We start from the raw sequence: 13,573 nt of genomic DNA on the forward strand, positions 1-13,573 counted from the left end.
AATCACGCTCTTATTCGTGTATGGGCTTTTAAACCACTTAAGCGCGTTTTGAAACAGTTGCTTTGTTCAGTGAAGATAGACAACTTCTAGCTGTGGGACGCGGCAAAACGCAACGCGAGGTCCAGTCTGGTGTATACATTCACGGGCTAAAGACTGCGTCAGTGAATCTGTCAGAATCTGTCAGACAGCGCACCAGTAATAAGTTCTTTTTTGTGCTTGAATGAATAAAACCACACAAGATTATGACAGAAATCCAGTTTCTAGCATTTTCGTAAGCACAGAATTCAACGTGTTAAATAAAATCTTAAATGAATGCAAAGAGTTGTGAAAATGGGAGTGGCGTCATCTGCGTAAAGAGACGCGTTCTTAAAGGGGCCGCATTCTTAAACCTACTGCTGTGACTCCTGTCACTAATGTTAATCAAAGAACAAAAGAAAGGAGGAATTCAGTGTGTTTTGTGGCTGTAATGAGAATTCTTCTGTATTTAATTTACAATTTACCATTAAAGACTGTATTTGTGTTTGAGAACTTCTATTCAATTTCTGTATATTTCCTATTAGACATGATAGCTCTCAATTATACTTTTGAATGGCTAAAATTAATGTTAAAATAAATTAAAAATAATCAATTTAATAGAGACATCAGTAACAGTAATAATATCAGAATGTTGGCTTTCATTCATAAAATGATGCTGTGAAAGAAATCTGTTGTTTCTACATTAATTTGAAGATTATAATTTAAAAACGTGTGATTAATCAGATTTTTTATCGATTGACAGCACTAATTACAATATACAGATCACACAGCACAATCTTTGTTGGTTAACCGTTGCCACCATCATTCTTGCATCTGAAACTTTAGCAATCGAGATGTGTCAGTTAACTCGAGACCAGATGGCTTACAGCAGAAAGATTTCATCAGCCTTTATAGCTGCAGTAAATCATGAAATGTTACTTGCAGAAGGTCCACATAAGTGCTAATAAATTACTATGTTGGCACGTATGTTACTATGTTCACTGAAGACGTATATAAGGAATCAGTCTCATTACCGATCATATATTCATCTCGTCGGGTCGCGGCAATATTTGTTGTTACAAACTGGGTTCATTTTCCAGTTCCCACTGATATGAATTACTGTAGCACTGTGACAGGTGAATGAAACAAAGTACAACAACAATCACTTTGTAAAAATGAAACAAATTGCAAGGTTAAAGAGAACAGAATTAAAGGGGTCCTATGACGGAAGTACGTGTTTTTCTGTGTTTTAGGTGTGTTAAAAGTTGCGCATGAATGTGTTAGACACGTAAAATTGCTAAAATGAAAGTGTCGGAACAAAAGATGCATTCTATCTTAAAGCGAGTGCGAACCCAGACCTGCCTGAAACGCCTCGTGTAACCACACCCCGGCGAATCTACGTAACTTTGTAACATGATTTGACTTAAGACCGCCCAAATCTAAACGCAAGTGAGGTGGGCGTAATTGTAAATCTCATTGTATCGTCGCCAGCGCAGCCATGTCGCGGAGACGATGTGTGTTTCTTTGCGAAAAGAAAGAGTCTTTCTTTGCCTTGCCAAAAGATGAGATGACTAAAACGGAATGGTTACATTTTATTTATAACACTGTTCCAGAGAAGTACAAACAGAATGTTCAAGTTTGTGCAGCGCATTTCACCAACGAATGCTTCACAAACCTGGGAGAGATCAAGACCGGCTATGCACGAAAGCTTTGGTTAAAAAGTGGGGCCATTCCAACCATAAAAACTTAGCAAGGAAAGTCTGGCGCTTCAGATTCGCAGCCTGTAAGTATATTTTCATTGTAAAATACTTTGTTACGGACTAACGCGAGTTGAGTCTGTTGTGTGTTTGTAGAGCATGTTGTTTCTTTGTGTGATGTATTTATCTTATGTTTATTGTATTGTATTTCTTAATTGTTTATACCCATAGGCCTTATTTAAATCATTGTGTACTGTATTCTATTGTGTTATGGTCTCTGTGTACTGTTGTTGCTGTTTCTGTGTTCTGGATGCTCTTGTCACCAAAGCAAATTCCTTGTATGTGCAAACATACTTGGCAATAAAGCTCTTTATGATTCTGATCCGTAAATGCAGACAAGCACGTAGCGAAAAGACAACATAAGTCCGAATAATCAGTAATTATGTTCCAACTAGAGGCAACAAATGTTGTGTTTATAATGGAGTTTATTGTCTTTGTTGTGTCGCGACGAGAGGTGTAGCGCGTTATTAATTGTGTTACCATTCCCTGCTGTAATGCAAGCTTGTTTATATCTCACACCAGAGGTGTGGACTCGAGTCACATGACTTGACACATGAAAGGATCCCTGGGTATAGAGCGATGTATGGCTTAATATATGAACAATGGCATTGGCTTTATAATTGTGAAATAAAAAAAACTGTGTAACTGTCACAGTATTCATAAACTTTGAAAAATCCGCCATTTTTTTGTGTCAGAATCCGTGATGTCAAGTGGTTGCGACCTAAACCTGTTCTCTTTCGCAACAGCGAAGCACACACGTCTTCCATATATAACAGTAAAATATGACACTTAAAACATAAGATCAGATATACAAACATGAGGAACCAAGCTTATAAATCATACAAAATTATCTTTATTGAAAATCTAAAAGAGCAGAATGTTTTGTGTGATTGTTAGGTTTAGGGGTAGGGAATATGATGTACAGTTTATACAGTATAAAAACCATTGCGTCTATGAAATGTCCCCATAAAACATGGAAACCCAACATATTGTGTGTGTGCGTGTGTGTGTGTGTGTGTGTGTGTGTGTGTGTGTGTGTGTGTGCGTGCGTGCGTGCGTGCGTGCGTGTGTGTGTGTGTGTGTGTGTGTGTTTTCTCTTTGGATTCTCTGACTCTTTCATTTCTCTTTGGAGTCTGACCTAAATACACTTTTACAAGGAAAGTAAAGCTAAATTAAGGCAAATACTATTGGAGAAAAATATATAAATGAATCTCCTAGTACTGTGTGTGTGTTCACATTTCAAACGCAGTGGAGCAGGACAGCTAGAACAATAGATGGACTAGGCTTTAAAAAAGATGTAGCACAGACTGTTATCTTGCGCTAATAGGGTAGTTACATCACTGTCAGTAAATCTAATTAGTGATAGGCGAGTTACTGTTGGCATCAAGGCCTTTTCGAGGTTATAATTATGTTAAAGATCCTTTTCAATGCGTGAATGCCAAGTAAAGCTGCCATTGTGCACTGCCTGCACTATTCAATATCTATAACAAATACAAACCTTGGGGTCAGATTCAAACCATCAATACTCCTGTCCAAAACTAACTTGGCACTGACGGCTTAGTCACGTTCTCAGTAGTAGATCCTGCTTATCTAAATGGTAACATAACCAATGGTTCTCTTTCATCATCTCGTTTCGAGATCCACATATGGGAAGGGCATCCGTACCTGACCTCTGCAGAAGCATCTAATTGCACCAAGTCTGGCTAGACAGACAGAAGCGCGCAGCCAATGCCAGGTAAGGCCCCACCCCCTTACCTGAGTGAATATAAGGTCTGCTTGCGCTGCTGTTCCTCAGTTGTCATTCGCTTCTCGCGATCTCTGCTTTAACACAGTTCGGTTGGATTTTCGCTGCTCACTGTGTGTCTTCAGGAGGACATATCGTCTGATCAGCCTCCGCTAGATGTGACAGTCGTCTATTCAGCCAGGTTAGCTGTGTTTTTTTCTAGGCATCCTGAGCCGCCCACGCTCGTGCTTTTTTCACCTGCTCCCCCTTTACTTTCCACGGCTGCCCGCCACGGATATTAACGAGTTTTTCGCCGACATGTCGCTCTCTAAATCTGCCACTGCTCCCGGGACCAGCTCATCGCGGGCCTGCCCGGCCGCGTGCGGGGCTCTCATCGCAGCTAAGGACTCTCACGAGTTTTGCGTGGTCTGCTTGGGCCTCAAGCATGCGGAAGAGGCTTTGGAGAACCAGGAGCATTGCAGCCATTGCCTTGTGCTGCCGAAAAAGCTCCTGCGGCGTCGACTCAAAGTTGCCGCTACCCAGTGTATCGAGCTCGGCCTTTCTGACTCGGATGGGGGACACGGTAACGGCGACGCGCCTCCGGGGGCCTCCCGGGGCGCGACGTCGCTTCATTGGGCTGACCTGCCTAATCCTGCGATCCCCGAAGAGGATATCTTCGCGGGCAACCTCCCGTTCGCCGATGAACCGGCTGGTTCCGGCGATGAAGACGACGCGGGCCTTCTTGGGGTCTCAGAGGACGAGGAGGCCATCCCACTCTCTGGTTTTTACCAGGCTAACCCCCCCGCGGCCTTACCCCAGTCCATCCTCCTGGACGTGTGCGAACGAGCGGCCGCTCGCCTTAACATTCCGTGGCCGGCTCCGCAGAGCGCCACCGACCAGGAGAGAGATGTTTATGATGGGAAAGTGCTGGGTCCCCCGCCCGGCCCGAGGAAACAACTCTTCCCCGTCCTGCCAGCGTGCGCGAAGCACGTGAGGCACTACTGGAGCGACCCGCTGAACCTCAAACACGGTCTCGCGGGTCTGGAGGTGAAAGACATGGCGGCTCTCGGCTTGGGTGATCCCCCCGCTGTCGAGCCGTCGATCGCCAGGCATCTCAACCCCGTCCAGGGCGGGCTGCTCGCCCCTCCGAAGCCGGTCTTGCCGGGCAAAATGGACCGTTTTTCTGCCTCTGTTCATCAGGCCGCTTATAAATCCTCGGCCTTGGCTGTCAGGGCTCTCAATGTTTCGTCCCTGCTTTCCGCTTACCAGGCGGAAATTTTGGAGGATTTGGGGCAGCAGCTGGACAAAGGATCCCCCTCGCCAACCTTGTGGAAGGAGATCCTTACGGTCAACGACCTCGTCCTCCGCAATGCTCGGCAGGCTGTCCAAGCTTGCGGGCGCTCCATGGCGCTTTCTGTAGTGGGGGAGCGTGCTCTCTGGCTGAACCTGTCGGGACTCCCTGACAGTGAGAAGAGGCGCGTTGCGGGCGCTCCGGTCGAGCCTGGCCAGGCTCTCTTCGGTCCCGCCGTGGCTTTGATGCAGCAACGGTGCGACGACAAAAAGAAAGAGGACGAGGCTTTCAAGTTGTGCCTCCCTAAGAAAGCTGCTCCGCGTCAGTTGCCCACTGCGCGTTTGCCTAACCCCCCGTCACGGTGCGAAACCCGCATCATAGCAGGGAGAAACCGCGCAACAAACCCCCTCCACGGCAGAGTAACCCACCCTCTGCTAAACCCTGGGGAAGAACGTCTCCCGCCGCGGCTGGGAAACCCCCCAACCCAACCCCGACCGACTCTAAACGCAAGCGGCCGGCCTGATGTCCGACCATTGGGGGCAGAGAGTCCTCGTTCACGAGCCACAAGCCCATCGGACTCTCCTTCTGTCCCAGAGCCCCTGTCCAAAAGACGGAGGTTTTCTCGCGGAGGGGCCGGCCAGGGTTCCCAGCCCGTGCGTTCAGTGGCCGCTGTGTTTCCTCCCCCCACGTTCAGGGGGTCGGTTGCGAGGGAATGTGGTCAAACAGTGTCACCACACAGCACACACATTGTTCCCCTCACCCAACTAATAAAGGCTTCGGCCCCGGTGTTCCCCAACACCAAACACACAAAAAACACAATGAAACAAACGAATCTATTGAATTTGTTTCAGGGAGAGTACGTCTCTCTGCAGAGAGAGAACATCTTTCTACATCCACGCATGCCGCCCCTAGTGTGTCCGCTAGATGGCGCCATTGCATCGCAAAGGAGCCAACAGAGCGTATGCGAGGATTTCGGCGCTTCACCGGCCCCGGTGGGGACGCTCGCGAATTACGAGTCCGCCTGGCAGACTGTTGCGCCTCCAGAGTGGGTGATGCGAACAATTATGCAGGGTTACAGACTGCAGTTTGTAATGAAACCCCCGCTTTTCAACGGCGTTCTCTCTTCTCACGCGGAGGAGAGCTCCGCTCATATTCTGAAAGACGAAATCTCTTCTCTCTTAATGAAGGGAGCGATTCAGGTGGTACCTCCCAGCCTGATAAGTCAAGGGTTTTATTCCCGTTATTTCCTGGTCCCAAAGAAGGACGGCTCTCTCCGCCCCATCTTGGACCTCCGAATGTTGAACAAACATTTGAGGAAATACAATTTCAGAATGTTAAACCACGGCACTCTGGCCCGCGCCATAAAACAGAACGACTGGTTCACGTCGGTCGATCTCAAGGATGCTTTTTTCCACATAAGCATTTATCCGCCACACAGGAAGTTTCTTCGTTTCGCCTATCTAGGCATATGTTACGAATTCACTGTTCTTCCTTTCGGGCTCTCACTCAGCCCTCGGACTTTTTGTCTGTGTACGGAGGCGAGCTTGGCTCCCCTGAGAATGTCAGGTCTGCGGATTTTGACATACATAGACGATTGGCTCATCGTGGCCGAATCGGAAGAGAAAGTGCTGCGGGACACCTGCAGCGTGCTTACACACATCACATCTCTCGGGTTCAGGGTGAATGTGACCAAAAGCAATTTTACACCCAGCCAGAGTGTGATTTTCCTGGGCTTGGAGCTGAGCTCGGTCTCCATGCGAGCGCGTCTCTCCCAGGAGCGCGTCCTCTCTCTAATGAGCTGCGTGTCGCAGTTCAGAGAGGGGGCGAGAGTGCAGTATCGCACATGCCTCAGATTGCAGGGTCTTATGGCTTCAGCTATCCAAGTTTTGCCGCTGGGACTTCTGCGAATGAGAGCATTCATGAAATGGGTTTTGTCACTACATTTCAGCCCGGTACGCGATCTCTGCCGCTCTGTGACAGTGACGCGCGCCTGCACGGCAGCTCTTCGCCACTGGAGAGACGCGGACTTTTACGCACAGGGGACCCGTTTGGGAACGGTAGTGATGCGGAAAGTTGTGACGACAGATGCGTCCCTAACAGGCTGGGGTGCCACCCAGGAGGGCAGAGTGGTGAACGGTGTGTGGCCGAGCATACTACGTTCAGCACACATAAATTATTTAGAGCTCCTGACCATATGGAAAGCTCTGAATTATTTTCTGCCTCGCCTGCTAGGACATCATGTGCTCGTACGCTGCGACAATACCACAGCAGTCGCGTATATCAATCGGCAGGGCGGCTTACGCTCACCGAAACTTCACGCTCTAGCTCACAAGCTTTTGGTGTGGAGCGGGCGGTTTTTCCTGTCGTTACGCGCGACTCATGTTCCAGGCATTCTGAACAGAGGTGCGGACCTTCTGTCGAGGGGGAACCCACTCTACGGAGATTGGCGCCTCCACCCTCAGATAGTGGGCATGATATGGAGAAGATTCGGACAGGCAACCGTAGATCTATTCGCCTCGCGCGAAAACAACCATTGTCCTATGTTCTTCTCGCTAAAGGACTCGGATGCGCCCCTCGGGGTGGACGCACTGGCCCACCCATGGCCCAAGCTGCTGCTGTATGCTTTTCCTCCTCTGTGCCTGATAATTCCCACACTGGCCAGAGTGAGAGAGAAGGGCCTGTCTCTCCTTCTAATAGCTCCCAGGTGGCCCAAAGCACCGTGGCTGGCAGAGATAATCCCTCTGTTATAAGCCCAGCCGTGGCGCCTCCCCCTCCGCACAGACCTATTGTCTCAGGCGAACGGGGAAATATATCACCCACACACGGACAGGGTGGCTCTCTGGGTCTGGCCCGTGAGAAGTCAAACTTAAACGCACTGGGGCTTCACCCGCGTGTGGTTGCCACTATACAAAATGCCAGGGCCGTTTCTACACGGTCCTTGTATGGTTGTAAGTGGCAAGTGTTTGAAGAGTGGTGTGATGGAAGCAGTCTCAAATCATATCAGTGCTCAGTTCCTGATATTTTGTGTTTCTTACAGGACCTTATGGATAAAGGCAGGTCTTTTTCCACAATTAAGGTCTACCTGGCAGCTATTTCTGCCTGTCATGTGGGCTTTGAGGGCTCAACAGTCGGGCAGAATCCTTTAATCCGCAGATTTATGAAGGGTGCCCGTCGCTCCTTGCCAGTCATCAGGAGAACCGTCCCTGAATGGGACCTCTCCTTGGTGCTGAAGGCCCTGTCTCAGTATCCCTTTGAGCCCCTGGGAGGTATTTCCTTGAAGCTGTTGTCTTTCAAGATGGCTTTGCTCTTGGCCTTGGTATCAGCCAAACGTGTCAGTGAGCTACATGCACTCCCAATACATCCCTCGTGCACGAAATTCTCTTTGAGTGGAGATAAGGTTTTTCTTAAGCCTAACCCGGCTTTTATGCCTAAATGTTTCCCTGCGTTCACTTCGGAGGTGTTGGAGCTGTCCGCTTTTCACCCTCCGCCTTTTTCCTCTGCGGAGGATCAGAGGCTGAATGCTCTGTGTCCTGTTCGTGCATTACAGGTATATATGTCCAAGACCAGTGCTTTCCGGAAGAGCGACCAGCTCTTTATTTCGTGGGCACCCCCTCATAAGGGGAGTCCCATATCTAAACAGCGCCTCTCACATTGGCTTGTGAACGCTATAGCAGTTGCATATGTATCAAGGGGAGTGCAGCCCCCAGGTACCATCAGAGCTCATTCCACGAGGGGCTTAGCTGCCTCTTGGGCTTTGTTCAGGGGAGTATCACTGCAGGACATCTGCTCTGCAGCCAGCTGGGCTTCTCCCCATACGTTTGTGCGTTACTACCGATTGGATGTCACCAAAACCTCGGTAGCACATTCTGTTTTAGGAGTGGGGTCTTCATAGCCCCTCCTTGTTATATTCCTTCACCTCCTGTTTACACATTGTTATGGTAACGAGGGTTGAACGGGCCGGTGGGCCGTGCGCATTCATGTCACCAGCATGCATTCACATTCCGGCCTGGGTGGTATATATGTGTTGCTGGTTAATTACATGTGTGTGCCTCATACATGTTCCTGTCCTGTATGTGCGCAGCAGCTATGCGTGCGCATCAGGGCTGCCAGGGACATAATTATGGGACGTGTCATGCACCGCCCCTTTGGGGGTGACCGTCTTTTCTGGCTTTCAGAACCTCACTGTGAGTGTATTGGGCAATCGGGGAGCTGTCCATGTCTCTCCCATAGGTGGATCTCGAAAAGAGATGATGAAAGAGAACAATAGGTTACTGTCGTAACCCCGGTTCTCTGAAACATCGAGTGGAGAGATCCACCAGCTTTGCCCCGCTTGCTGCACGAGAAGCGAATATACTTACTGAGGAACAGCAGCGCAAGCAGACCTTATATTCGCTCAGGTAAGGGGGTGGGGCCTTACCTGGCATTGGCTGCGCGCTTCTGTCTGTCTAGCCAGACTTGGTGCAATTAGATGCTTCTGCAGAGGTCAGGTACGGATGCCCTTCCCATAGGTGGATCTCTCCACTCGATGTTTCAGAGAACCGGGGTTACGACAGTAACCTATTGATTTTATACATTGATGTATCTGGCAGCTGATTTTATCCAAAGTGACTAAATGCATTCAAGATATGTTTTTTGCAGTATGCGCATTCCCTGGGGATTAGACCTCATGATATTTACGCTAATAAATTAATACTATACAAATCAAACAAATTACATATTGTAATACTGCAATATTTTAACAGATTTTTTTTACAGAATTACAGTGATCTGAACCTGACGTTAAAAAAGCATATGTAATATTATCTACATCGAAGAGTCTGAATATTCTTAAAAAATAACGAGATGCGATAAAAAACTGTGCCAAGTCAAAATAATACAGAGATTACGTACACTGTAAAAAAATGATTTTACAGGTTTTTCTGTAATTTCTTAAAGATTTTTTATGTAAATTTGATGTACTATTACATGGTGAACAATGATCAAATTACAGAAAAAGACTACAAATTTACTAGAAAAAAGCTATTTTACACTACATTTCTGGCACCCCGCTGCCAATGTCAGTTTTTTACGGGATTTTTTTACAGTGTATAGTTTGGAAAGACTTGGACTCACTCATTTTAGACCCGCTGCCTCATCTGATTTCCTTGGTCCAATAAACACTATTTCAGTTTTATTAGGACTGAGTATGAGAAAGTTGTTCTCTGTTTAATATCACAGAGAAATGCAGTAAGTGAAGCGGGTGGAAATGATATTTCACAGATATTGGTGAGATGGATTTAAACACCACCAGCATAGCAGTGAAAGCAGACCTCGTACTGACGGATCACACCACATGGGAAACCTATAAGTAATGAAACGTAACGGTCCGTGATCTAAACACCTCCTAAGAACACATCGTGTGAGCGGAAATATCTCTTTCTGAATAGAAATGAAATATTTCTGTTCATAACATACTAAGTAAACCATGACCACGCTGTAGAAGCAATATCAATGGCAGAAAGTCGAGAGACGAGCATGTCATGACAAGCAGTAACAGTGTACTCTCATTTCAACTCGAATGTTTCCATTTTCATTGGCAATGACTGACATATTGATTTTCCAACAGCTCCAGTCTCAGGGCGTGCAAATATTCAGAGTCGTCTGAAGCTGTACAATGGCTTTAAGAACAGTGGGGAAATCAAGTCATTATTTGCAGAAAACCTTCCTGTCCTCTCAGCTCTCAAATCTCAAAATAACAAAGTTGGTGCAGCGCAATAGGTCATGAGGCGCATTGGAGCCAATTTAATACCACTGATGTCAAACCTGGTGCGACACGTCTTTAGAAGGACTGAATGTCTCAATGCCCATTAAAAGGCTTTGTACGATATGAATTTAATATGAATGACGACTGTTTCGTCACACAAAGCTATCACATAGCGTCAGAACTAGAGATGCACCGATTGCAATCTTCTTTGCCGATTCTGATTTCCGATTTTATTACAAGTGAAACCTGCCAATTCCGATTTTTGCCAATTCCGATTTTCTATCCACAAACTATAATTGACAGTATACTGTATATAAAACCATATTAACTTTTCTTTAATACACATTTTTTTATTTTCATTGAATGAATGATTGAACATTACAATTTCCCCAAATTGAAGAACTCTGTGACTGAAAAGAAGTACAAATAATAAAATATAACTAAACATGTCACTTAATTTACCTTTTTCATTTTAGTACTCATCTCACAAAAGTCTAAGATAACAATAAAATACTTCAACTTTACTCTCGTCTGTTTTCGTTTATGAAACTACCATTGCTTTATTTCATTTTTTCTGAAATGTAAAATCAATTGTCTTTATCTTGTGTCTGTAGCATTAAAAGAAGTGGGTTGATTTTTGCTGCAACTTCAATAAAAAAGTTAAAAATCTTATGAGTGAATTCTACTCTAAAGATGTATATGTATTTGCAGTTTTTTGTGTTAGTAAAGAACTCAATCAGATATATATATCACATATATTGGTTGATTTATTCATTTTTTTTTTAGGATTTTTAAAAACAAGTAGAAGTCGTGTTGAATGTCATTTTACCTAGGTGAAATGACCACAGTTTTAACGTAAGACAAGCAATCAGATTGAGTGAACGACTTCAACATGAGTTTAGCATGTGTCCGAGTTTAGCATGATGCTAATAGCATCACTGTAGCATACCCCATGTAGACGGAGCAGCGAGAGATGAACTACAGTGCACCTTCTTGTCTGTACAGTACATGATGCGTGTGCACGCGCGTGCAGTCAGCGGATATGAGAGATGCGCGTCAGTCAGCAGAGACTTGCGGTCCGGTGGACCCACATGCGAGTATAAACGAGCCGTGAAAGACAGGCTGTGCGCACGCAAGTTTACATGTTTACTTGCGGATTTGAGTGTACTGACGGCTGTGACGTTCTTGCCCGCATCACGGGCAACAGAAGATCGGCTTGGAATCGGCGAGACGTGAGACTGACTGGCCGGTCACCGGTCGGGCCGATCGTACGAAAAACCGGCCGATTCCGATCTCTGGCCGGTCAATCGGTGCACCTCTAGTCAGAACATACATAATTTATAACAATGATACAGTGTGTATCTTCTTGGACTGCTTTTTTAGGATACTTGAAGATAATAAAAAATGCCAGCCAGCACCAGTTTTTTGATCCTACTGATCCTATGTCATGGCCCCCAGAATATTTTGATGTATAAATAAACAACTATGCTAGCATTAATATCAAAAGGACAGCTTCATCTTTTTAATCCTTGAATGTGGGTTTCATAAAAAAGCATTTCGAACAAAAGGCTAAATCAAAGACTGTCCAGATCGGATTCAACAACAATCAAAACAAATATTTACTTTTATTTATTTGCTTGTTTTGGGATCCATTCTTTAGAATATGTGTAACAGCTCCCCCTATTGTATAACAGTAAAAAGGTTAAAAGCTACTTTTCCGGTTAATAGAGGTTTAGCGTCATAAATGGTGAAAAAAATCCCATCTAAAAAGTCATTTTAAATTCCAGCATAATAATGCCATAATAAGAGAAAAAAATGTGTTCAACACCAATAACAAAGTATGAGTTTCAGAAAACATGAGGGCATGTAAATAAATTTTGGGTGAAAGCACCATTTAAATCCCCCATGTAATATATATTTTTCTTTTAGTAAAATATGTTAGCCATAATGTACAAAATGTACATTTAGTATATGCAAGCATTCGAAACTAACAGTTGTTTTATGACGTCATTCTACACTTCAACTTCTCGTCAAATTTCCTGTCCAATCAAATGCAAGTGTCCCGCCCACTTCAGTATAAACGACGCATTGTGCACGCATTTATTATGTCCTATATGGTGAATGACACATAGTGCACTAGATAGGATATTCAGACAGCGTAAACATTTTAATTGAAAAGAATCATCCAAAACGAGCCAATAATAGTACCACAATGACATTTTTAGGGACATGAATAAAATCATCGGGTGTTTTGAATAGGATGTCTAAAGATCTAGGGGGGTCATTGGTTGTTATGGGGCATGTTAAGGGGGCTCTTAAACAGATAGGCAGCTCCTCGTTGATCCAATTGCTCTTTTTTTTGATTGGATGGCAGGGTGAACAACTCCACTTGCCCCACCCCCTGGGCTAAGAGTGCCACTGGAGAAACAAACGGCATAATCCTGTTACGTACACCGGGGCCGGTGCAGGGGTCACGGGTTGTGGTTTGCTCATTTCGATGATGACAGTTGCTATGAGGGCGACCAGAAAGAAAGCTGCTCAAATGCATTCTAATTCCTTTAACGCTGTTAAACCTACATTCAGATTATCAGTTCTGCGTATGCACGCACACACTTAGATTTTCCCGTCTTCATCACATCAACGCATATACAATTTTAAAAATGCACCAAAGGATTCTGGATGAATTTGGAAAAAGAGAGCAACTGAACATTTGAAGATCAAAAAGAATTTCGACTTTCAGTAAATGGAGAAAGAAACAAGACATTACAACGTCTGCACAGGGTTAAAAAAAGCCCCCGCACTTCATTATAATGACCCTTCCTCTGAAATAGCTCTGAACAGGTATCATTTTTGTGATCCCTCCACTTGAACCAAGAACAAACCGCTACTGTGAGTCATGCATGAATGCATTAAAACGCACACATAGAGAAAACTCCTCGGCCGTGACACTCCATCAGAATCTAAGCGAGGTCCTTCGTTCCAGATATGTGGGCTTCAGCGGCGCCTCTGTTCTTTTAAAGTTCTACACATATCGATGGAAAGTT

The 13,573-nt window shown here is 45.3% G+C and overlaps 1 protein-coding gene across 1 annotated transcript; it reads left to right on the top strand.

The window, feature by feature from the left end:
- The first annotated feature begins 3,813 nt into the window (after positions 1 to 3,813).
- LOC130552548 (uncharacterized) lies at positions 3,814 to 7,656 on the top strand. Its single transcript, XM_057330898.1, is given in 1 exon segment — positions 3,814 to 7,656. A coding segment is annotated over 1 exon segment (3,843 nt).
- The last annotated feature ends 5,917 nt before the right edge of the window (positions 7,657 to 13,573 follow it).

The sequence above is a fragment of the Triplophysa rosa genome, linkage group LG4, assembly GCF_024868665.1.
Source record: "Triplophysa rosa linkage group LG4, Trosa_1v2, whole genome shotgun sequence".
NCBI lineage: Eukaryota > Metazoa > Chordata > Actinopteri > Cypriniformes > Nemacheilidae > Triplophysa > Triplophysa rosa.